Below are 25,457 nucleotides of genomic sequence, written 5' to 3' on the forward strand. Positions count from 1 at the left end.
GGAGGCGTGCCACTCACTTGGTGTGGGCTTCCAGGTTTCAAAGTCTAGGCCATTCTCCATTACCTTTCTCTCTCTGCCTGGTGCTTGTGGATCAGAGGTAAGCAAGTTCTGAACTACTACTCCAGTACCATGCCTCCTTGCTTATTGCTATGCTCCCCACCATGATCATGTACACTAACCTTCTAGAATTAAATTCTTTCTTTTATATGCTGCCTTGGACATGTCTCTTCACACAGGAATAGAAAAGTAACTCAGATAACCCTAGTTTGTGTAAATGACAAACCCAGATCACTACAGGTTTTTAAAATACTTCATTCCTTTATTGTCAAATATATTCCATTTGCGGATAAAATGAAATTTTGTGTAACCATTTATTAGTTGACAGACATTTCAGTTGTATATACATCTTGGCTATTGTATATCATGCCCTGAATATCCCTGTTCAAGCTTGTGTGGGGGCATAGACTTGAATATGTAACAGGAGCGGACTCTCATTCATTCATTCATTAACTAGCTTACTGAAGCTGTATCTCTATGTAGCCCTTACTATTCTGGGACTAGTTATGTAGATCAGGCTGGCCTAAAACTCACAAAGATCCGATTATCTCTGCCTCTTGAGTGCTGGGATTATTGGTTTATGTCACGGCCCAGCGGGGTGGAATTTCTTATTCTACATGGTTTGTGTTTAACCTTTTGAGGAACTGTCAGACTTATGCACCATCTCACAGTGCTGCCACTGGGTGACTGGGTTTCCAGTCCTTCCACATCCTCACCAACACTTGCTTTTTAAGCCTTCTTTTAAAGGTTTTGTTGTTGTTGTTTTTGTCTTGGATTTTTGAGACAACCTAGCCTGGCTTGAACTTGTTAGGTAGCTAAGGCTGACCTTGAACACTAGTTGTCCTTCCTCTATCTCTAGTTCAGGATGACATGAGTGCTGAAGTTACAGACATATGATACCATGCCTAGCTGTGTCATCTTGAATATAGTTTTCTGGCTTTCTATGGCAGTCTTCGTGGCAGATATATTTTAGTGATATATCTGCCACAGATGTGCTATACTGACTTTTGGGTGAAATTTTGTAGATTAGTAAGATGGAGGGTTAATTCTTTGAACTCAGGAGTGACATCACTAGCTCATGTGTGAGGAAGTCAGGTTTGCTCAGTCTTAGGCATTGTTGGAAACTTTCTTTCTGGGATGTGTGCTTGGGATCAGCTGTTCTGCTTTCTTTGGCCATGCTAAACACATTCTCTATACTGCTAGCCCTAAAAACACTTACCCTTGTTTCCATAATAGTCTATAGGTTTAAGAGGAATGCTTTATTTTTGTGTAATGCCCATCTGGAGTAAAGTAGGTGTGGAGTAGTAGTTTAAATTTCATGCTTAATGCATATATGCTAAATTGTGTGTTGCTTTGCTCAGGTAGTGATGTCTTTTCTTAGTACGTTGTTAATTGTGAGTATCCAGATACTCAAGGGACTAACTGATGATGCCTCCAAAGGGTGTATATAGAACGCTGGTTTGGAACAGCTTGGTAGGAAGAATTTAAGACTCCTTAAGGGAGTTGTAAGGAAAGTAATTTGAAATAGTTCTCTGCTGTTTAACTGATAGTAGAGAACATTTATCCAGAGCTCATTCTTAAGAGTTTGAAGAAACAAGTGGCTACAGTGTGCCAAAACTCCTGCTATCTACTAGGGAAAAATAAAATGAAGAGATCCTTTGCTTACAGAGTGGGGGTTGCTTTATAAACAGACAGACATAGTTAGTTACTTTAGTTGAGGGGGTAATGTTTAAGGTGAGTGAGAGCTCATGTCAATTTTAGAGAAACCGGGACGGATTCCAAAGGAGTTGTGGGAAAAACTTGTATGCTGAGACCAGCCTTGGCTGCTTTGGAACTTGCTGTGTAGACTAAGTTGGCCTAAGATCCACCTGGTTTTGCATCCCAAGTGCTGCAATCAAAGGCTTACGCTACCACTCCCAGCTGGAGAAAGATTTGAGACAATAATTCAGAACTCTTGGCTTGCTTGGGCTTCTGTTGTTTTGCTTTATGTTAGTTGTTTTTTTCCCCTTGTATTTTACATTCATTTATTTGTATTTGTGGGGACACACATGCACTCACACAGGTACCCATGAGCCAGTTGTGTAGATCTAGGAATAATATTTGGGTTGTTAGGCTTGATAGCAAATACCTTTTCTTGCTGAATTTCTTTGCTTGGCCCTCTTTGTGTCTTTTTGAGACAAGTGTCACTCTATGACTTGAACTCATGGCAACCTACTATCTGAGCCTTCTAAGTACTGGGATTGCATGGTTGAGCCATTACAACCAGTTATTTGCTTAGCTTTTTTTTTGGGAGGGGTTGTTTTTAAGAGTTTAAATTACTCCTGTTTCAGCGTCCCATGTAGTTGCGACTTATGGCAGCCCTCCACTCATGGCTTGATTACTTGATAAACCGACAATAAAAAATCCTCAGTTAAACATTGATCTAACTTTTCTTTGTGCACATTAGCCTGTTGGGTTAGCACATTCCATTCCCTTGTTTAAAAGGATTTGTTTTATTTGTAATTGCATGTGTTTGTATATGTGGGTATGTGGATGTGTGCACACAAATTCAGGTGTCAGTGGAGGTTGGATTCCCCTGGAGCTAGAGATGTAGGCCACCTGAAGTGTGTGCTAGGAACTGAACTCAGATTCTCTGTAAGGAGCAGTATGTGGTTTTGACTGCTGGCTGAATCATCTCCCTTTGAGACAGGGTCCCAGGTATCCCAGACTGACCCGGAACTCACATTGTAGGATGACATTTAGTTTCTGATTTTTCCTGTCTGAAAGCACTGAGGTTACAGGCATGCACCACCTGCTGACTTTATGCTGTGCAGAAGAATGAACCCAGCCAGGACTTAGTGAGTGCACTCTACTAACTGAACTTTATCCCCAGTCTACGTCCTCTTCCAGTCTCAGCAGTGTGTCAATGATAAATTAATCCCAGTTTTGGATTAGAACTCTCTCCCACACCATTAGCTAAGCTGTTACTGTTTATTACTTTCTATCTTCAAATTCTGATTTTTTTTCTTACTATTAATTTATTTCTGTCTCTACCCCGTTTGATCTTATTCAGATAGCGAAAGTTGCTGTAAATTCACTGATGCAGCCATTTATTTAGTAGTTCTCTTTATATTCACTTACAGGACACCTCTATACACTGCTGGTTAGAAGAAAGGCATTTGGAGTACTTTTTAAAAAAAAGTTTATCTCACATGGGCTGGGCAGTGATGGTGCGTGCCTTTACTCCCAGCACTTGGGAGGCAGAGGCAGGCAGATCTCTGAGTTTTGAGGACATCCTGGTGTACAGAGTGAAGAGTAAGTTCCAGGACATCCAGTGCTACACAGAGAGACTCTGTCTTGGGGCGGGGGTGGGTGGGTAGATTGGAGATTGATCTTACATGTGTGATTATTTTGCCTTCATGTGCATGTGTGCTTGGTGCCCAAGGAAGTCAGAAGAAGGCGCATCAGATCTTCTAGAACTGCAGTTATGTGTGGTTGTATGCCACCATGTGGGGGCTGAGAACAAAACCTGGTATTCTGCTGAGTGCTCTTAACTGCTGAGTCATCTTTCCAGTCTTTCCAGCCCCAAATACTGTTCATTTAGCTGGTCAGAATATTGTACTAATTAAATCCTGAGCATTACAGGCAAAAGGAGAATGTCAAGCCTTGATGAATGTCAGTATTAGCTATGGCAAGTGAGAAAAAAAGGTTCATGAATACTTGACTTGGAAATAACACTGAGTATTTTCAGTACAAGCTAACCAGCCACTCACTGAGATTGTCAATGTCAAAAACAAAACAAAACACTGATAGTCAGATAGATAAACTATCTGACTATTGGACTCGAAGTATAATTAAATGGAGGGTTTCTGGCTGGTCTGAAGGGGAGCAGTCATTCATAACCCCAGCAGAACCATGTTTAGAACAACTATAAGGGGCTGGAGAGATGGTTCAGCAGTTAAGAGCATTGATTGCTCTTCTACAGGACCTGGATTCAATTCCCAGCACCCATATGGCAGCTAACAACTGTCTGACTCCAAGATCTGATACCCTCACTCAGACATATATGCAGGAAAAAGCAGTGCACATGAAATAAAAATATTTAAATAACTTTATAAAAGAACTGAATCAGAATTAGAGCTGCTGATACTTCAAAAGAAGGGAGGCATCCAGCTTTCTTTTTTATAAATTCCTTCAAGATGGCAAACTAGATATTTTTGCTTTCAAGAAAAATTAGAACAAGACCTTTTAATTCAACCCTGTTAAGTAGTGATTTTTCTCCTGGTTTTCCTATTCTTCTGCAGAATGCCTCTTTAACTGGTAGTTAATATAGTTATAACATAGTTAATACAGCTGATGTTCAGGGTCAGCCACCATGCCTGGTTTGTTAGTTCTAATTGTTTTATTACAGTCAAAAGTTAATTTGGCCTTCATAGAATTTCTTTTGAACTACAGTACAATCAATATGCAGCAACATTATCTAGCCTAGCAAGTTTGAAGTGACAAGATTGGTCAGTTGGAAACTATGTTACTTGCTTGTTCTTGCCTTTGCCATATTTTAATGGACTGGCTTTTTTTTTTTTTTTTTTTTTGATCAGTTGCTGAGAGTACAAGAGATTTTTTGACTTAATTACTTACTCTTTGGGTAACATTCCCAGTTCTGATTATTTTTTTTTTTAAAGTAGAGATGTTCAATGAATTTGTCACTAGTGCCTTTGAAACCCATGCCAGTTTTTAGTTAGGAAGAGATTTCACTCACCTTAGAGGAAGGGGAAGAGGAAAATTTAAGGGCCCCAAATGGGGGTTTCAAATTTTTCAAAATATTTATTTATTGAAGACAATTGTTGTTTTCTTAAATTGAGTAAACTTTGGGCCCTGTGTGAAGTAGAGAGAAAAGGAATTTGTATTTTTCATGTTATTCCTAAATGAGCAATGCTTTCTTAAGCTTGGGGTCAAGTCAGGAAAATAGGAGGTTATAGAAGATAATTTCTCCCTTAATCAAAGTAGTTTAGGAAGGACCAGCCTACCAGGTCTCCAGCCACAGGCTAACACGGGGCTTCAGTTCTTAGACTGTGAAAATTTGTAGTGTTTTCTGGTCAGATGTTGTGGACAAGTGATGATCTCTTTGCCATTCTGCACCACCCCCTCCTAAATTAGATACATTCCCCTTTGCTTCCAGACGGCTCCATCTCTTGGTCTCTTGACAGAACAATCATTTATCAAGTTGTTTCACTAGTTGTCGGGAGGGGGCCATGGGAACTTGAGTTTGTTTCTTCCCTTTGTTGGAGCTCCACAGGATCTCCCAGCTCAGTCTCCAGCCAACTGCTGAGAGTTGCAGGACTCCAGGAGCAAATGTTAAAGGGGCCGCCTTTCATCTTGCTGCTGCTTCAACCTTCATCTTAAATTGCAGCTTATTGGGATTCTAATCGCCCTGTAGTGGCATATATACTCTACATATGGGTGCAAAACTGAGAATGTTGTTTTCCTTAGCAAGTTTCTCTTTTCATAGCTAGTCATTGAGTATCTTGAGCTGCATACCATGCACCCCTCCTCTTTGTGGAATGCCTGAGTAAGTTTGTGTGCGGGATTGCTTGTTCATTTTCTGTTTTCCCTTCATTCTTGCCATATTTCATCTCTTACTGGCATCAAATCATCATAGATATATATGACTCGCTTGCCTTTTTAAGCCATATTATTTTTTGATATATTTTAACTTAACAAGGTATCTCTTGGTGTCACAGCATACATGATTAAGTAAATTACCTATAAAGTGTAAGGATTTTAAAAATATTTGAAGATAAATATTATTGCTTGTTACTTGCAGCTACATAAGTTTTTTTCTGTCTGAAAAGGCAAAGGCTTTTACACCTAAGGATGTTATGAAGAATGTTAACCAGTATTTTTTTACCATGAATTTGAAAGACGAGTGTTGCTTATTGTAATTTAATAGTTTGGAACAAAATTTTTCTCTGTGATTCTAGAATATTTCCTGAAATAATTTATAATAAAACTTTTAAACAAGGGACTGGAGAGATAATTCTGGGTTAAGAGCACTGGGTTCGAATCCCAGCAGCCATCCACACAGTGGCTTACAACCATCTGTAATTCTGGTTTCAGCAGATCTGATGCCATATTCTGATTTCCATGGAATCTTGCACGCGCACGCACGCACGCATGCACACACACACGGTAAAAAATATAACACCTCTTTTTTTTTTTTTAACTTTGGTTTTCAAGACAAAGATTGGTTTCTCTCCATAGCACTGGCTGTCCTGGAACTCACAGACATCTGTCTGCCTCTGTCTCACGAGTGATGGATTAAAGGTATATGCCCTTGTGACCAACACCCTTTTCTTGTTTTATGGCACGGAACCTTTAAGGAAAACACCAAAGGTGTCTCAGAAGTTGGTCTTTTAGATCACACATCTAACTGATGGAAAATATAAGGTTTGTCCTTACACTTTCTATGACATGTCAAGCTATTGTCTGATCTTCATCTCCTGACAGACTTTTCTGCTGACCTGGCTACTATCTGTAAAATGTAGCTTTCCTTATAAGAAATGAGAGTTGAAATTTACATAACAAGAAAAAGCAAACAATTTTGGTTTTTAGTTGTGTCAAATAGATTTTTCAGGAATGGTAATTAACTTCTCAACAATAGTCACATAAACTTTAGAGATATTCTTTGTCTAGTAGAATATAGACTAAATGGCTGAAGAACTTAGAGTACTCTGTGCTTCTTTTGAAAGGTTGCATTTCTGTTTGTCTCCCTCTCTCTCTCTTCCTCTACCCCTCTCTCTCCCTCTGTAGACCAGACTGGTTTTCAACTCACAGAGATCCACCTGCCTCTGCCTCCTGATTGCTCGGGTTAAAGGCTGGAGCTACCACCACCACCACTTCCCATCTGATGGTTGTGTTTCTAATTCATAATTGTTTAGAGGATTTTAGGACTTAACTAGTGTATTAAAGGGATGCTGGTCAAACCCTGTCTTAAAAAACCAACCAACCAAACAACCCCCCCCCCAAAAAATCAAAAACGATGCTGGTGAAGGTAACAAGTTGTGCTATTCATCATGAAGTACACAGGAAGAATGGTTGGACCTTTGCTACTGTCAGGGAAATGAAAATATGGTGGAAGGCTCAACTACCATAGTGTACTCTGGTGATAATCTTATAAATAGAGCCATTTAATTTAGGTTAGTTTAGTCAGTAATTCTGTATTGCAGTATGCCGGTTAGAAACCAGTTATCATTATTTATATAGAATAGTCATCATTTATTCAAGTGCTTTGAAAGCTTCTTTTAAAAAGTCCCTGGGGACACTCACAAGTTGTTAATGGTTTCCTGTGTACTGTTCTGTGGCTTCCCTTTTGAAGGAGTGAATGCTTTTTTTCACATTATTACCAGAGGATAAGCGAGGTCTCCATCCTGGATCTTTGGGTTTTTCAGTCTTACTAGATAATGAATTTGTAGATTGAAGACTTCTGTGTGAAACAAGATTAAGATATAATTATTTGGCTAAAATTCTTTATGAAATACAGGCATTAAGCATGTGCACCACCATGGCCAACACATAACATTTTTATTATTATGGAACTGTTAGTGGCAACTTCTCAAAGATAGTGAGTGACACATCTTAGTTCTTGTCTCCATCAAAGAAAGCATAGAGATGAGACAAAGTAAGGATTTAGGGGGAATTTGTCATAGCAAAGGTAGGTCTCAAATGACAGGTGGAGAGTAGGCTTCTCAAGAGAGCTGCTTGACTTGCAGCAGACTTATAGTGAGGGATTGTTTATGAATGGGAAAAGGTGGGGAATTTCAGGAAAGGGGTGTGATGCTTTTTCCAGAACATTATTTCCCTTTTCTGTACAAGTATCTTATTAAGCAAGCCTCTCAAGATTCCGGGGTGTGGAGTGTCCTAAGATGCTTGATGGGAATGGGTAGCTTTCCAAGTCTAATGAGATGAAGATGTCATTATAATGAGCACAGAACTTTGGTGGTCATTTCAGTGGCAGGCATGATGTCCTGCTGTATTAAAATTCTGTGATTATAATCATCCTTTAGTCACCTTGGAGTGTGCCTCTTTTACTTATGGTTATCTAGTCTGTGGGTTCTTAAACTTTTTTCACTTAGGACTGCTTTATATGACCTGTATAGATAAGTATATAAAATAGGTATACAAGCCAAACACTGATTATAAATCATAAAAATGTATTATAAAACAGTGCTTTGGTATACTTATATTTTACCATTTATTAAACACAAAATCAAATTTGTATACTAACGAAATTGATTGACTAGCTTATTTTTACATGATGAATTAACTCCTTGCTGCTTATTTGATATTACATAGATGTAGCATATCTTTTCCTTACTCAGATTTGCCCATTATTTCAATTTTCCTGCCAAAATCAATTAAACTTTGTTTTGGTTTAGAAAGGGTCTTACTATGTATGTAGCCACAACAGTCCTGGAACTAACTGTGTAACCCAGGCAGACTTTGGAATTCTCAGAGAACCACCTGCCTCTGCCTCCTGAGTGCTGGGATTAAAAGTGTGTGTCACATGCCTGACAATCCTAACAACTTTTTGTTTGGTTGTTTTTCTTTTTTTCCAAGACAGGGTCTCACCTAGAACTTACTATGTAGACCAGACTCACAGAGTTCCGCCTGCCCATGCCTCCTGAGTGCTGTAATTAAAGGTTTGCACCACCACACCCAGCTCCTAACAACTTTTTAAAAATGAAATTTAAGGGAGCAACTCAAACACCAAATTTTAAAATGAAGCATTCTAACAGTGAAATGCAAAGCCATACTAATGTGGCACATACACTCTGAGGAATGGTGGTAGAAAATGTTGACTTTGTTTTCTATAATTAAATCATGTTTCTGTAAGAGCTGCTTGCTGTGGCACACACTTTTAATCCCAACACTTGGGAGGCAGAGGCAGGTGGCTCTGAGGCCATCCTGGTCTACATAGTTCCAGGACAGTTTTAATGAGAGTTTATCATGAAAAAAATAACAAAAGAGCAGAAAATTTCATATGTGCAATAAATAAAAACACCATAATCTATAACATACAGTAGTCTTGGGATGAAATGTTTCAGGCAGCTTTTGCCTTCTTAGTGCTACATGCGTGATTTCATGCAAATTGCTATGTTCAGAACCAAGACCATAGTGCAGTCACATGATGAACTACCGCTGAGCACTGCCAGGAAAACCTTAGACTTAATTTGTGCTTGGTTTTTGAATTTTAGTTAAGTGTGCATTAAGAAACCTTTAACCTCTTTTTTTTTTTTTTTTTTTTTTTTTTTTTGGTTTTTCGAGACAGGGTTTCTCTTTGGCTTTGGAGGCTGTCTTGGAACTCACTCTGTAGACCAGGCTGGTCTGAACTCACAGAGATCCGCCTGCCTCTGCCTCCCGAGTGCTGGGATTAAAGACATGTGCCACTATAACCCTGCTTAAGCTGTTTTTTTTTTTTCCTCCTCATAAAAACCTCCCTCCCTCCCACCTTCTCTCCCTCCCTGTTTTATTTTGTGTTTTTTTGTTTGTTTGTTTGTTTTTTGAGACAGGGTTTCTCTGTGGCTTTGGAGGCTGTCCTGGAACTCGATTGGTAGTCCAGGCTGGTCCGCCTGCCTCTGCCTCCCATGTGCTGGGATTAAAGGCGTGTGCCACCAACTCCCGGCTTATTTTGTTGTTTAAAGACAGGGTTTTTCTGTATAGCAGACCTGGCTGTCCTGGAAGTCACTGTGTAAATCAGGCTGGCCTCCAACTCAGAGATCCACCTGCCCTTGCCTCCTCAGTGCTGGAATTAAAGGTGTGGGCCATCACCACCTGTCTTCTTTTCTTTTACTGAATTTATTTATCTGCTGTTTGTTATTAGCAGAACACACTCTGTGATACTGTCTGCCCCATGCTTGTAGTGCTAGTATGTTTTGTTAGAATAAACAAGTTCTTTCTCACCTATTGGGTCTACAAATCCTCTTATCTGTAAGACATGGAATAAAAGTCAGAAGTTGAGCATCGAATTAGACCTGGTGTCCTTTAAGCTAAGTTATATGCGTAATTCTATCAATTGGTAATACTACTTGTGGTAGTTTTCTTATTAAAATTCTGTTTGGCTGTAACAATGGAAGATTCAGAAAGGAAGAGGGGCAGGGCAGAGAGATGGCCTTGCAAATGAAAAGCATGCTGCCAAGCTTGACAGCCTGAGCTCTATCCCTGGGACCACATGGCTACCAGCCCATATGGTGGAAGGATAGCAACTCAGCAAGTCGCCCTTTGGCCTCCTTTTGGGCACCCAAATATGCATGCACTAAATAAGTAAAAATGCTTCATTTTGCTTACCATGTAGTGTAATTCTGGCTATCCTGGGAATTGTTATGTAGAATCGTTATGCAGCTAGCGTTAAATTCATAAGAGATTCATCTCTCTCTGTCTCCGAGTGCTAGGAGTAAAGTTGTTTCTGTTTTAAAGGGCAGAGATCCTTTAGGTAACAACACACACGCACACGCACACCACACGCACACACACACGCGCACACACGCACACACGCGCACACGCGCGCGCACACACACACACACACACACACACACACACACACACACACACACCCTACGGGGTTGAAGTCAGTCCCATATTCTTGTCACTTCTGTATTAGTTTCATAGTATGCTTCCGTGGCTGTTGCTCATTAATATAGAGAGTAAATTCCTTAGCTGGAATCTAAAGATTTTGTTTTTGATATCATGAATGACTTTGTAACATTCTTTCCAACATTTCAACTTGACTAATGGCCCTTCTACTTCTGAAAAGTTAATGAGCATACAATGTACATATACACATACAGAAAGCAATTGTTTAGGTGGTGGCACACCATCTGTAGTCCTAGCTAGATAAGAGATTGAGGCAGGAGGATAACAACTAGGACTGGGGGGCAATAAAATGGAACTTTGCCCTGAAAACAAAAACAAAAAACACAAAAGAACTTTGAGGATGAAGGTGTATCTGAGTCTAGCAGGTCATGTGCCTAACACAGAAGGTGCTAAGGTGGATTCCCCACTGATGGGTGGGGCAGTTTATGTATCAGTGAGTACTGTCCCTGGAAACTTTAATGGGTCTTGTATCTCTTTGGGAAGATGGGGTAGCACCTATGCAAACAGACTGATAAGTACAGTTCCACTTTTCTGTTTCCTTGTTTTTGTAGATACATATGTATGGGGGAGTGCATGTGTGTGTGGAGATATGTGTGCATCTCTACACTTGGGTTTGTAAATGGGTGTTGGGAATCTGAACTTAGGTTTTAATGCTTATATGGCAAGCACATATGGAGTCCCATGCTCAGACCTATTTGTTTATTTCCTTTTCTGAGATAGGTTTACCACGTGATCAAGGCTATCCAGGACCTCAGATTGAGAGCTAAGCAATACTTCTACCCGAACTAGAATTTTAAGAGCATGTAGCATATAACATGTTTAATGCTACAAGGAAAATAACCAAGTCAGCATTTATAGCACATTCTCTTCCACTGTACAAAAGAGAGTCATGTGTTTTATTGAGATTGTACTTTATAATGATTCCATCTCTTCTAAAACACCCGCTAAGTGAGTTCATTTTTTTAATTCAACATCCAAGTAGGTATAATAATTGCCTATACTCTTACTTTCTCCAGCATCTGATTAAAAACAGTTGGCAATCCATGCATATCTTGTCCTAATTCCATAGACATCTTGTTTATGTTGATAAATACGACTGACCATCCTAATTTTCTATCACCCACATGTACTTATCAGACTTTAGTAGGACATAGCTAGTTCACACTAAGAAAGAATTGATCCAAAAGTTGACACTGGACTTGATGAAAGAATTTATGCAGCTGAAGCAATGGCTCAGCTGTTAAGAGCACTTTCTGCCCTTTCAGAGTACCTCTATTCAGTTCCAGCATTCATCAAGCTGCTCACAAATCACCTGTTAACTACAGCTTCAGGGGCGTCTGAGACCTTTTGACCTTTGTGGTACCCAGATACAATGGCATACACTCACACAGGCACATAAATAAGATAATGATAAATATATAAAGTATTTATTGGTATTTCCTATGAGACCAGATGACGTGTGTGTACACATGTACCTGTGTACATACACATACATGTCTGTGTATAGTTGATTAGAAGCACTGGTTCAGCCAGGCATGGTAGTGTCTGTCTTTAGCACTCTTGGGAGGCAGAAGGTGGGTGGAAGACTACCTGGTCCATATAGAGAGTTATAGGCCAACCAGGCTAGGGTCTCTTCTCCATGTAAGACAAGTTTTCCCCCCAGAAAGGGGAAAGATCATAATTTGTTGTTGACAGCTATGAAACTCAACAATGAACAGGGCACTGCTGTCTCTACAGATACAGGCTTCCTTTTCACCTTAATTCAAAATCTAATGCAGATACCTTTCATTAGTTGTTACTAGCCATTCTGACCTTCCTATTGGAACCAAGTTAGTAGTTTTGAGTAGTTTCTCTCAGTTCTCTTAAGAAAGGATCTAGAAGCATTTCTGTTAGATGACTACTCTGTCTTGTACACTTTGTTCCCTGGCTTCAGGATACTTACTTACCCTCTTGCCAGTATTCCTTTGAGACGTCTATGCGGGTTTCTCCTATCCTGGTTCCTTCTTTTCAACTCCTTATGTTGGAGACCCTTTTAATTATATCTTCTCAGAGTACCTATTAAGTATTTTTTTTATAATTGGATATTTGTTTTGGGGTTTGATGGGTATGTTTAAATTTTAATCTTCCCCCCCTTTTTAAAAATGTAAATTAGAAACAAGCTTATTTTACATGTCAATCACAGTTCCTTCTCCCTCCCCTCCTCCCCTGCCACCCACCAACCCCCTTCCCATCCCCTTTCTATTCCCCAGGAAAGGTGAGGCCTTCCATGGGGGATCTTCAAAGTCTGTCATATCATTTGGAGCAGGGCCTAGACCCTCCCCTATGTGTCTAGGCTGAGAGAATATCCCTCTATGTGGATTAGGCTACCAAAGTCCATTTGTGTACTAGGGATAAACACTGATCCACTACCAGAGGCCCCATAGATTAACCAGACCTCCTAAGTATTTTCTGGAAGAAGCTAATCAATCAGCTTCTATAAACCAAGATTATAAACTTAAAATCCTAACTCAGTAGCAGAAACCTTAAGTTCTGGTTATTATAAGTAAATAAAACCATGAATACTGAATAGCACAGTACAAAAATTAAGCATGTGGGATATTTTGTGCTTACTCTGAAGTTTTATATATAAAACATGTTTCTGTAAGATTTGAAGTTTGATATGTAAGACATGTTTCTGTAAAAGTTAAATTGATAAGTATGTACTAATATAGCAAAGACAAATGCAGCTATGAGGAAAATTAAAATAAAAATATGCAGAGAAAGACAGTTTTGGAGTCTTAAGGAATGCTCAAGTGTACCAAATGAAGTGTTCACCTTAAGCATTTTTAGAAACTTTATTTTATGTGAGTGAGTGTTTTGCCTGAATGTGGGTATGTGCACCAGTAACCACTGAGTCCAGAAGAAGGACTCGGTGTCCTGGAAGTAGTGTTATAGATGGTTGTGAGCTGCCATGTAGGTGCTGGGAACCAAACCAGGTCCTCTGAAAGAGTAATGAGTTCTCTTAACTGCTTACCTATTTCTCCAGTCCAGTATTCTCAAATCCACATATTTCTGTCTCCATTGCTCCAATATGAACAATGCTGTATTTTGAGTGTTTGTATTTCTCCAAAGTTTATGTTGAAACATAGTCATCATTGTGGGACCTCTGGGGAAGTGATGTAGTCCCTTGTCCCTGAGAGAGCTCTGTTCTCCAGAATAACATTGTATTTCTGTGTGATAAGAAAATTCAGTTCAGACAGCTACCTCACTCTTCTGTCTCTTCTGTCATGTGTGGTCAGCACAAAAAGGTACTATTGAAACAACGGGCCTTCTTAAGACACTGAATCTACAGGTGCCAAAATCTTGGACTTGCCAGTAGAATTGCAAGGAACAGAGGTTTACTGTGTATAAATTACCTAGTCTAAGGTTTTGATTTGTTTTTTCCTTCTTTAGTGACAGGAACAGAATAAGACACACTGGTTTTGAAAACCAAAACTCAGCTATATTCTAAACTATTTTCTTTATTCAGTGTAGGTTAAACCATTGGTATATTAAGCTTGCTTACATTCCATTCTGATAATTTTTGTCTGGAATCCTCCAGAGAATCTCTAGATTATGTACTGGTCTCAATAAACTTAGTAGTCAGTGTCCTACCAAATGATGCCAACCTGTCTCTCTAGTAGATTCACTCACTGGAGTAGGAATTATGGAATAGTGATCATTCCAAAGGTAACAGGTATTCCTGAGCTGTAGTTGGCCTTTTCTTTGGGCCACCAGCCAGCTCCCAAATAAAGACACAGAGATGTATTCTTATGAATGCTCGGCCTTAGCTAAGGCTTGTCCCACTACCTCTTTTAATTTGACCTGCTTTATTCATCTACATTTTGCTTCAGGGATTTTTACATTTCTTTCATCCTGTATGTCCTACTTTCCTCCTCCTGGATCTGTCTATCTGACCCCTGGTGTGTCTCTCTTTGTTTCTTTTTCTTTCTCCTCCTACTTACTCTTCCCTATGCCTCCTCCCTTGCTATTGGCTGTTTAGCTTTTTATTAGATCACTCGGTTAGGTACCTTGGGCAGGCAAGGTAAAACAGCATTATATTTTTACATAGTTAAACAAATATTCACAACACTCAGCCTTTCTTTGTGTTGCTTCTTCTGTTACAGTGAGCTACCCTGCTTCACTTCTAGCCACCCAGTACCATTGTTGGGGACAAACAGCAAACGTGTAGAAGGAAGATGCATTTCTGAGCACTCTTCCTACACAAAGACTTGACCTTTGAGAAAGGCTGATCTGAGTTCTAAGTTAGCTTGCGTCCCTGGTAGGCTCTGCCTTATTGGAGACTAATTGCCCTCACCCAGACAAAATTGGTTTATTGTTAATGAAAGCCACCAAACACTTGCACTGAGTATTTTGAGGAAAGAATATCCAAAGATACTAGAGGTGCGGACTCTTCAGAATCTAAGATTGTCTGCTCAGTCTTAGGGTTGACTCTTGGTTGGGTCTTGGTTCCTTTTCTATTCAAAGACACTTTAGTTACTGGGGCATGCATAAATCTACTCCAACTTTGATTTTCCTGAAGGAGTCTGAAACGAGGAAAGAAATCCCAGAGGCTCTAGGTTTACACACCACGAATGAAATACCACAAGCTATAGGACCATCAGTTTATACCTAACTCTCTTCTGGATTAGAAAAGAAATGGAAAAGAATGAATGAGGGCCAATGAAAAGGCTACCAGGGTAAGGGCTTTTCATGTCAAGCCCGACAACCTTAGTCTGATCCTTGGAACCCACATGTTAGGAGAAAAGAGAACCGAATCTAGCCAGTTGTTTTCTAACCTTCACAGTGTATTGTGAAATAAGCTCATATATGTTATCATAACACCAAAGTTACATGCTCTTCCTTTGTTTTGTTTTTTGTTTGTTTTTGTTTTTGAGACAGGATTTCTCTCTATTTTATAGCCTCTGGCTGTCCTGTAACTCACTCTGTAGACCGGGCTGGCCTCTCAAGTGCTGGTTTCAAAGGTGTGTGCCACCATGCCCCCTTCTCAGTATTTTTATTAATTCTTTGAGAATTTAACAATGTATTTTGATCATTCTCACCAGTACCACCCCTCTTAACTCCTTCCAGATTCACTTCCAACTTCCTCCTATCTTCATGCCCTTTTGTTTTGTTTGTTTTTTTATTTGATTTGTTTTTTTGAGACAGGGTCTCTCTGTATATCTCTGACTGTCCTGGAACTCGATCTGTAGACCAGGCTGGCCTTGAACTCAACAGCGATCCACCTGCTTGTGCGGCCCCCCCCCTCCCAGTGCTGGAATTAAAGGTGCATGCCACCACCACCTGGCAAGCTCCTACAATCTCATATCCCTTTTTACATTATAGTCTCTGAGATTTATGTGGTGGTTGTTCTATTTGTAGCTGAAGAAAAGTTTTCTTAATAGGAAGTCAGATCATTACTGTTTCTGGTTGTGATGTGGTCTGAATGTAATTTATTTTCTCTTTGGTAAGAGATAAGTGAGTTTAGTGTGGTACTACACTCCTTTGATTCCAGCACTCAGGAGTTCAAAGACAACCTCGTCTACATAGTGATAGGCTAGCCAGGGCTACATAGTGAGACCCTGTCTCATAAGTAAATAAACAAATAGGTTTAAAAAAGTTTTAGCATGGATATGTGGCTAAAGTGGGTAAAGAAGGTGTCGCCTCATCTCCACATGTGTGCCGTGACATTTGCACCATGGCACATAACAATTGATAGGTAGAGAAATGTATGTGTATAATTTTTTAAAGTTAATGAGGTTTTATTATTTAGATTTTTATTAGTATATATGCACTTGAAATATGCTCAGCAGTTTTGAAAGACTACCAGGATGAACTGCCACCTAGTTAGCATTCTTTAAGGATTATTTTGGCTTTCAGTTTTAGTATTTATTGTTTGTTTATTGCTGTGCTGGATGTAGGGGGTGACTCTGGACAAACAAGTAGTATGTATACACGTGGAGGTCAAAGTTGCCCGGCTGCATAATTAAGATTTTGTGAGGCCATTTTTGCTTTATAGTGTTGGCTATCAAAATTACAGAGAATTTGTTTCCCAGCTTTTGTATATTTAATGTGTGACCCAAGGTATAGTCATTATTGAATGAGGCTGAAAAAAGCCAAAAAAGTTGGGGGAAATGTTAGCACCTTCACTGTAGGTTTGCTAAGTGTTAACACTGACTTTGGAACCTGAACTTATGTTGAGGAAGCTCCGTTTGTGTCCTTTTCTTTCTCCTTCTTTATCTGTTTCCTAACAAAATTGTACCTGTTTGCCTTATGTGCCCCCCCATTGCCTCCAAATTCTCATTCTAGTGTCCTGTTATTCTTGATTTCAGATTACTAATTCTAGCCCCTCAGCTTTGTAGGTTGAAAATTTTGGCAGTGTCCGTAGGTCTCAAATGTCAGAATAACTTTAATATTTTTAAAATTATGTAGGTCACCTTTCATGGATTCAATGTTCATAGTTGCAATACAGCACACACCAGGTTCTTAAAACCAAGATCCACCAGCTAACCCAGTCTGGAGGGAATAATTTTTTCCAGGGCTGATGAAATATTTGTCCCCCACAACAAAATATCTTCATTGTCTCTCCCCAAGGGCGAGGTGGGATAAACACCGGCAAGTTCTTTATTTTCAGATTTTGCACTATTGATAGCATGAAGTCTATCCCCTTTGGATTCTGATAATCTTTTTTCAAAGAGAGCTCATACTATAGGGGTTAATTAACTTTAATGTTCTATCTCTGTAACAAGTCTAAGATAACCCAACTTAAAAGGGAAAAATTACTTACTTTGGTCAATGGTTTAAACTATTTGTTATTTGTCTTTGAGCTTATGGTGTCCTGATAGATCACATCAGGGACACCTATTTGGGAACTCTACCACATGGCAGCTGGGAAGCAAAGAGAATCAAGAAGGGAGGTGGGGTGAGATTGGGTGAGAGTGGAGGGTTAGGTTTCAATATCCCTTCAGGAGCATGTCTTCAATGACCTAGTTAATTTCTTTCCAGTTGATCTCTTCTCTTCTCTTCTCTTCTCTTCTCTTCTCTTCTCTTCTCTTCTCTTCTCTTCTCTTCTCTTCTCTTCTCTTCTCTTCTCTTCTCTTCTCTTCTCTCCATCAAACACCAACAATCTTTATGCACCCCCACCTCAAAACCCTTGAGGTTACAAGTTGTGTGGTCAAAAGGCACCCAGCTGTTTATATGGATGCAGGGATCAGAGAGTGTGTAGCAACCACTCTTAATCCACTGAATCACTTTCTCTATCCGTTATGTGTTTGTTTATCATCTTATTTAAAAATTTCACTCTTCTACCTACTGGTGTTTTTCTGGATGGCCCTGCTAGTCACCTGGAACATGGTAAGTAGGAAGCTTTCTGACCTCAGGAATCTCCTGCTCCTCCCTGCTCTCCTCCTCTCTCCTCCCTTTGTAACTCTGAAGTATCACAGGTTTACAGAAAGTCACACTCTACCTAGGTTTACTTGTTTGTTGATATAATTAATGTTTCCCAGTGAAATTGGTATTTTAGAGTTGTGTTCAACTTTGAGGGAAGGAGCTATTTTGGACCCGTTCTATTTTATGGGAAGTTGAGAAAAAATTATTACAGCAAAACAGACCTTTAGCCTTTTGAAACACACAGGATAAGCTGCTTTTCCAACTAAAAGTGTTTGTAGCTGGTTTCAGGTCCCTGACTATTATAGGCATTCTATCTGATTTATACTTTACAGTCTAAATTGGCATGGCACATGCCTTTGGGATTAAATTAATTTATACCAAGTGAGAAAGCATCAGCTGTCAAAGTCAGAGGTGCCTTCTGGAGACCAGTGTTCGGAACTTACACTCCAGGCATTCTCTCTTGGACAGCAGCTGGGATAGCTCTTCAAGGAGCCTGCTGTGCATCCCCTTTGTGCAAAAGTGGTCCTGCTCCCACACAGAAGCAAATCTGACCTAGATCCTACACTGTCCTTGGTCCTGTGCACATTACAAGGATTTTAGCTCTTAAAAAAGAAATGTGACAGTCTATTCTTTAAATGGTTTTGTTTGTTTCTTTTCTGTCTCTAATAAACTAAAACCATTGATATTGATTGGCAATTATGCACATCTGTGATCTTTATCCTTACTTGGAAGTAGGAAAAATTTTCTCTCTACCACCCCTTTTAGTAAGACTAAAGGAAATTTGCACAAGGGACAGGAACATAGCATACAAGACAAATATCAGTGTTGTTTAAGAGAAGGTAAAGTGTATGACAGATTATGCTAAAGGAATTTAGTAATACCCTGTCATTAGAGTGTCTATAGTCACAAATTTGTGTTTGTTAAGCAGGCAGGTCGTTATAGTTAAGAATATTTTTTATAATGTGTGCTAAGCACTTCTTTGTATTCCCTTCCATTGCCCAGGAGTGTGGGCTGTCTGTCCCTCGCTCAGCCACTGCATGTTGGAAAGATTTGCTCTCCAGGGCAGGGAAAGTGTGTGTGTCGGGTGGGGGGCATTGATCAGACTTTTCACTAATGAGCTGTGACGCCAGCTGCAAGAGGGGCAAATCCTGTTACTCTCTTCACCTACTCTCTGAAGCTGCAGAGTGGATGGGAACAAGGTTCCCCTCTCTGCCGATCTGCTGCCTTTTCTGCTCTTTCCCTTCCTTTCCTCTTCTGCCCCTAAGCATCTTGGCAAAGGTCAGATTTCGGTGCTCACAGTTCATTGCACACCGTGAAAGGGAGATACAAAAGAGTTGGAGAGAAAGTGAGAAAAGAAAAAAAAAGTTGGGGTGGAGATTTTTGGGAGGCTCCTTGCTGCCTCAGTCTTAAGACTTAAGCTGTAGGTTGAAACCTCAAATAATAAAGCTTTGAATAACCAGAATTTCCAAGTAGTTCTTTGCAGGCAGCTTTATTAGAACATGGACATAGTGGACTGTGGGTTAAAGAGAATTTCAATTTTTATTCAGGAACTTGTGAATTTTGAAGAAGATAGTTTTATCTCTTTAGTGTTTGCGTTGACTGTCATTGTAAGGAAGATGATGTGTACTGTTTATAATATATGTCAGGGACCATGCCGGTCCACCTTATCACAGCAGTCATTGGAGATAGACGCCTTTTCAATATATATAATGTATTCATTTGTATTTTATGTGCATTTGGTGTTTTGCCTGCATGTATGTCTGTGTGAGAACATTGGATTCCCTTGGAACAGGAGGTACAGACAGTTATGAGCTGCCATATGGGTTGTGGGGTTGAACTCAGGTCCTCTGGAAGAGCAGCTAGTGCTCTTAACTGCTGAGTCATCACTGTACTTCCAAGATAGACACCTTTAAAGGGAACAACTCAGTATATATTCCCAACAGAAAAATACTTCAAATTGTTGCAACAAATTTTAAAACTGGACTGTTTAAATGATCATTTTCTGTGAAACCATTTGTAAGTGCAGTTCAGTATTACCTTACTACTTGCTGCTTGGGTGCACATTTTAGTGGTGCATCTCCAGAACTTTTTTATTTTCGGTGTCTGAGACTCTATATTATTAAACTAGCATGGAAAAGGTTAACCAAGCCAGTTCTTTTGTTTAGCAGGATTAAAATGGCTTCTTTGTTGTTGCTGTTTTCTCCTACAACATTCTTATATACATCCCACCACAGAATGAGATAATGGCATGCTTCACTGTCTTTGTGCTTAATGCTACAAACTGCTGGGACTCACCATTACCTGTTGGAGAGAGATAAAGCAACTATATTTAAGTATTTGGGGAGTGGGAGGAGATAAGGTAAGGGTAGCTCTGGCTTGCCTTTCTCTGCTTCCTAGGTGCTGGGATTGTGTGTACTGCAGAACCTAGCCTTAATAACTGTTGCCCTAGAATTCTCTGGGGGAAAAGTCTTGTAGAAGTGTGACATTAAAGGACCCAAGTATCCCATGCTACAGTGTAGGGCCATTTCTGGATCCATGGCTGTATCTCAGTCAGGGTCTGTGTTGATGTCTATGACCTCATGTTGCCACCAAAAGCCACACAGATCTCTGGGGTCTAGACTGTAACCTATGTTGGTGTCCAAGGACTGTGCCTCCGCCAGGGCCATGCTGATCTGAGTGGCTTGTGTTGCCACCTGTTCCATAGTGTCATCTGGGTTGGGCTGCTGCCAAGGACCATGTCTGGGTCTCTGGCCCTACAGCAACCAGGGTCTGAGTTGATGTTCATGGCTCCTGTTACCACCAAGGCCCAAGTGGGTGAAGAGGTTGTTGGAGAGGAGGGAAAGATGAAGAGTGAGGTGTTTTGTTGTTGTTTTGTTTTCAATTAAAAATTTGGGGCGAGTGTTTTCTTTTGGGATATTGAGGGACTGTGAGGTATGCAGGATTAGGGTACATGATGTGAAATTCCCAAAGAATCAATTAAAAAGTTGTTATTAAGGGGGGAGGTGAGTAGAGGTAGGTGTGTGTGTGTATATATATAAATATATATTTCAGTGGTGAACACTTGTCTATAATGAAGGCCTTGAGCTCCATCCACAGCACGGAAGAGTGGTGCTTGATTGAGTTTCGTCTGAGTCAATGTGGTGGACAAAGGAACATAGTAAGTCCTATAGAGTGTGTGTTACAATATGTTAATGTAGCTATGGCATTTTGGCAGCAGGATCACCAAGTGAAAGTCATCTAGGAAGACTTGTAAAAGACAAGTATCTTGAATGTGACTTACTCATTACAGAGAAATAGGCAGTCAGGTTTTTTTGTTCAGTTTTGTTTTTTGGATGTACTGTTTATTGCTTACACATTACACCCCAGAAAAAAGGAAACTGCTCACAGCAAAAGAATCTTAACAACCTAACAGTCTAGCTCTAAGTGATACCTCTACATCTAGAGACAGTTAACTCACTTGAGCTTTGGGTAGGGGCGGCACAAGTTTCTAGTACACTGCAAGCTACCATGTCCACATTCACAAGTGGGGAAAGAGAAGTGGATGCTGGCTCCGTAGCAGATGCTCCTCCAGAGCAATGGCACATGAGAGCTACAGAGCCTAGCTGGCTATGACCTCAGCTTTGCTTAACCAGGTCAACTAGGGTACCAGACCCTCCACATTCACCAGGGCCAGAGGCAGGAGAGCCTGGTGGGACACACATTCCTTAGATGGGTTCCCTTGTTGCTATGTGACTCTTGTGCACTGAGGTATGTTGGAGACCAGCACCTGATGGGGCCTGGGGTCTGGGCTTTTATAATCCTCAGAAGTTTGTCTCTTCCTGCAGATTTTCTGTCCTTGTTTCTGATTGGTGTGGGCTGTGCTGACCACACATGGGTGCTTGATTCTCTGATGTCAGCATGGTCTAATGGCAGGATGCTGAGCAGGAGAGCCGTCATTTTTTTAAAATTAAAATTATTATTATGACTATGTGTGAGTATGTAGAGGAGAAGACACCTTCACATGGGCTTCAGAGATGGAAATCAGGTCACCAGGCTTGGGTAGCAAGTGCCTTTATTTACCCTCTGAACCATTGAGCCTTTTAAAAATAAAATAAAGACTGTAATGAGGGAGAGGGAGTTTTGTTTGCCCAAGAATACTGGGCTGGGTAACTGGTTTTTCCCTTTGCACCCTTGGCTCTGCCCACTGATTTACTGACTTAGAAAAGTCATTCTTTGAGACTGCTTTTAGGTTTTTGTTTTGGAAATAATATTGCTATTGTAACCCTTGACTGTTCTTCTGTTCTGCTCAAGTATTGAAATTGCAGATGCGCTCTGCTAGGTCTAGCTATCCATTGAGAGAATTGAAGATTATGGCCTGTATTTGACCTTCTAGCTTAAGCACTTCTGGGTTCTGACTTCCTATCAAGTGAATGGCCTACAGCTTTTTGCTTCCAGGATTTAGCTACTGTTAGAACAGCCGACCATTTATTTTGGAATCTTCCTCTATGAACAGGTTTAAACTGTGAGCCCTTTTGTTGTTGTTGTTGGTAATGATTTGTTTTGGGTTTTGTTATTTATTTTAGAGTCTCAGGTAGCCTATTACATTTTGAGAATAAAGACTTCAAATTCATGGCTTTAAATAAATGGAACAATTTGTTAAGATTCCATAAAAAGTTGATTATTTCTCTATAGTAAGACTTAAAGAGAGAGAAAATGAACCTATATACTATATAATTGGTGTTGAAATCAGAAATCATATGTCTTGCATTCGAAGTAAGGTGCCCAAAAGTTTGATATACCCCCCCCGTAGATCTAGTGGTAAAATAGTTGGAAGCAGGCTCTTGGGAATCCGTTTTAATGCAAGTAAACTTTGATTGTATAAAAGCTGATGGCTTAGAGCATATCCACCACTTCTGAAAACATTCTTGCTTTAGAAGGTTGAGAAGAGAAATAAGATTACTGATGTTTCCCTCTGCTACTTTTTGTCCATTGGCCTATCTCTTAATTTCTAGGTTCTGTATGAAGATTAGCTGTCTTCTGCAGTGTCCACCTGAACTTTCAGGGCAAGCAAATTCATCTCCCCTAGGATTAAATTATTAGCAGTTGTTACTTCAGATGATGTAAGAACAATCTTTTCCCACCAACGTGCTTTTTTTTTTGGTTTGTTTGTTTTTGTTCTTATGAGACAGGGCTTCTCTGTATTGTTTTGGAGGCTGTTGGTCCAGCCCGGCCTCGAACTCACAGAGATCCGCCTGCCTCTGCCTCCCGAGTGCTGGGATTAAAGGCGTGCGCCACCACCGCCCAGCTCCCACCAACGTGCTTTTTATCAGGCCTGTAGGTAGAGCCACACTGCATTCTCGCAGTGCTGCTTTGTTCAAAACTTAGTGGTTCCTTAAGCCTGTTGCCAGGTGGGTTATCTAATAATACTGTCGAGTAAATGAGAAGTAATTTATAATTACTTGTATGGTGATTCTATAATCTTCATTGTCATTAAAACATGAAGCAAGGGACCAAGGAGGTGATTCATTCTGTAAAGTGCTTTGCTATGCAAGCATGAGGACCTGAGTTCTAATCTCCCCGTGTAAGCAAGTCAGATTTGGAGTTATGTGCCTAGTGCTGGGGAGGTAGAGGTGCAGGTTCAGTCTAGCAATCTCCCGTTTTGATGAGACTTTGTCTTATAAAATAAGGTGGAGAAGTGATTGAAAAAGACAGCTCACCATCAACCTCCAGTCTTGCCCCCGCCCCCCACTAACATTTCCTATCAAGTTCTTTGATTATATAATTAGCACCAGTTCATAAAAAATATGCTTGTATATTTCTTCTAATATGAAGGATGTGAAAGATGCAGATGTAAGAAGTAATGGAAGAAATAAACTAGAATGCTAAATTATCCTTCTGAAAGTATACATGGGAAGAAGAGCAGCGTTGTTTATGACAGTCCTTTATTTCCACTAACCATTCTGTTGCTTGCAGCCTGGTGCTGGAGGGACAGTGCATTTAAACAGATCTCTGATCTATTTCTCTCTCCCTCCTCTCTCAGGAGTTAGAGGCAGCTCTTCACAGAGATGACTCGGAGTTTATCAGTGATCTGATTGCCTGCCTGCTTCAGGGCTGCTATCAACGAAGGGATATCACGTGAGTAATGCTGATCTTAATATTTCTTGCATAGGGAATTCATGGTGGCTCCACTCTCCTGTGACAAATACGAACCCAGCATTGGCCAATACATAACAGTGTAGACTCTGTCTGCAAGTGCATTCACAGCCCTTATGTTAATTTTTTATTATAATTCTTGAGTTTATGTTTACCAACAAATGTCATCCTGTTATACTGGCTACTTTGAGTGCAGAATTTCTTCTTTCTCTCTGGGATTAAAGGCGTGCGCCACCACCTCCCGGCCTTAGAATTTCTTCTCTCTTGGCCTATTGGCAAAATAACTGCCTAACAAAGTAAAATCAGATCTTATTATATTCCTGGGGCCTTCAAATATTCTGTTGTTCTCAAAACTAGTACAGTAACAGAATTAACTCAGAGTCTCTGTGCTCCTTTCTGCTGTAACTGCCAAGCAGATAGCTCTTTGACACCTTTGAGATGTGTAGAATTTTGGAGTAGATGTTACCTGTGTGACAGACACAGAGCTTCCCAGTAAGGGCTCTTTTCTGAGCTTGGCTTTGTTTTGAGATTGGGTCTCTCTGTGTTGCCCAGGCTGGCATAGAACTCATGAGCTCATGAGATCTCCCTGCTTCAGATTCTCAGGTAGCTGCTGAGCTATAGACATGGATCATCCAGATTTTCTTTGATTTGATCCAAGTTAAAACAAAATAGGACAAACTCAACAAAAAAGCCAGTTACCCTGCTGTCCTAGTCTCTTGGCCCTTTGAAACCATGTAGGAGTTCAGTTTGTGCTTTTCAGATAGTTAAAGGTGACGGGAAAGGTGGGTCAGTGCTTGAGAGCACTTACTGCTATTAAGGATGCAAATTTGTGTGGCATACAGCCTCTTATGATGCCCCAAGGACTCTGATGCCCTCTTCTGGCCTATGTGGGCATGTGCACAGACATCCACATAAATAAATAATTTGAAAGTATAATTTATTTTTATTTTAAAAAATTGTGTGCTGCATCATTTTGTTATAGTGAATCCAGTGTGCTAGTTGGTAAGCTAGGCCTGAAGTTAATGTTCAAGGAAATGTTCATATTGGCTGAGAGAGGTGGACAGTGGTGTGTTATTCAGACTGTCAGTCTGAGAGTTACGGCCTGACCTTGAACTTCTTGGGTAGCCAAGGCTGGCCCTGAACTTGGTTGTCTCTAGTTCAGGATGACATGAGTGCTAGATTTACAGACATGATACCACACCTAGCTGTGTCATCCTGAATATAGTTTTCTG

At 40.2% G+C, this 25,457-nt stretch overlaps 1 protein-coding gene across 3 annotated transcripts in view; it reads left to right on the forward strand.

The window, feature by feature from the left end:
* The window catches only part of LOC101829946 (cat eye syndrome critical region protein 2 homolog), a 111,731-nt gene that overhangs the window by 37,151 nt on the left and 49,123 nt on the right, over nt 1–25,457 (forward strand). For all 3 annotated transcript variants that reach the window (XM_021224740.2, XM_021224739.2, XM_013110519.3), the window contains exon 2: nt 24,113–24,207. In XM_021224740.2, the coding sequence (XP_021080399.1) occupies nt 24,113–24,207 (95 nt within the window). The remainder of the gene's footprint in view (nt 1–24,112; nt 24,208–25,457) is intronic.

The sequence above is a fragment of the Mesocricetus auratus genome, unplaced genomic scaffold (assembly GCF_017639785.1).
Source record: "Mesocricetus auratus isolate SY011 unplaced genomic scaffold, BCM_Maur_2.0 Super-Scaffold_100676, whole genome shotgun sequence".
Lineage (NCBI taxonomy): Eukaryota > Metazoa > Chordata > Mammalia > Rodentia > Cricetidae > Mesocricetus > Mesocricetus auratus.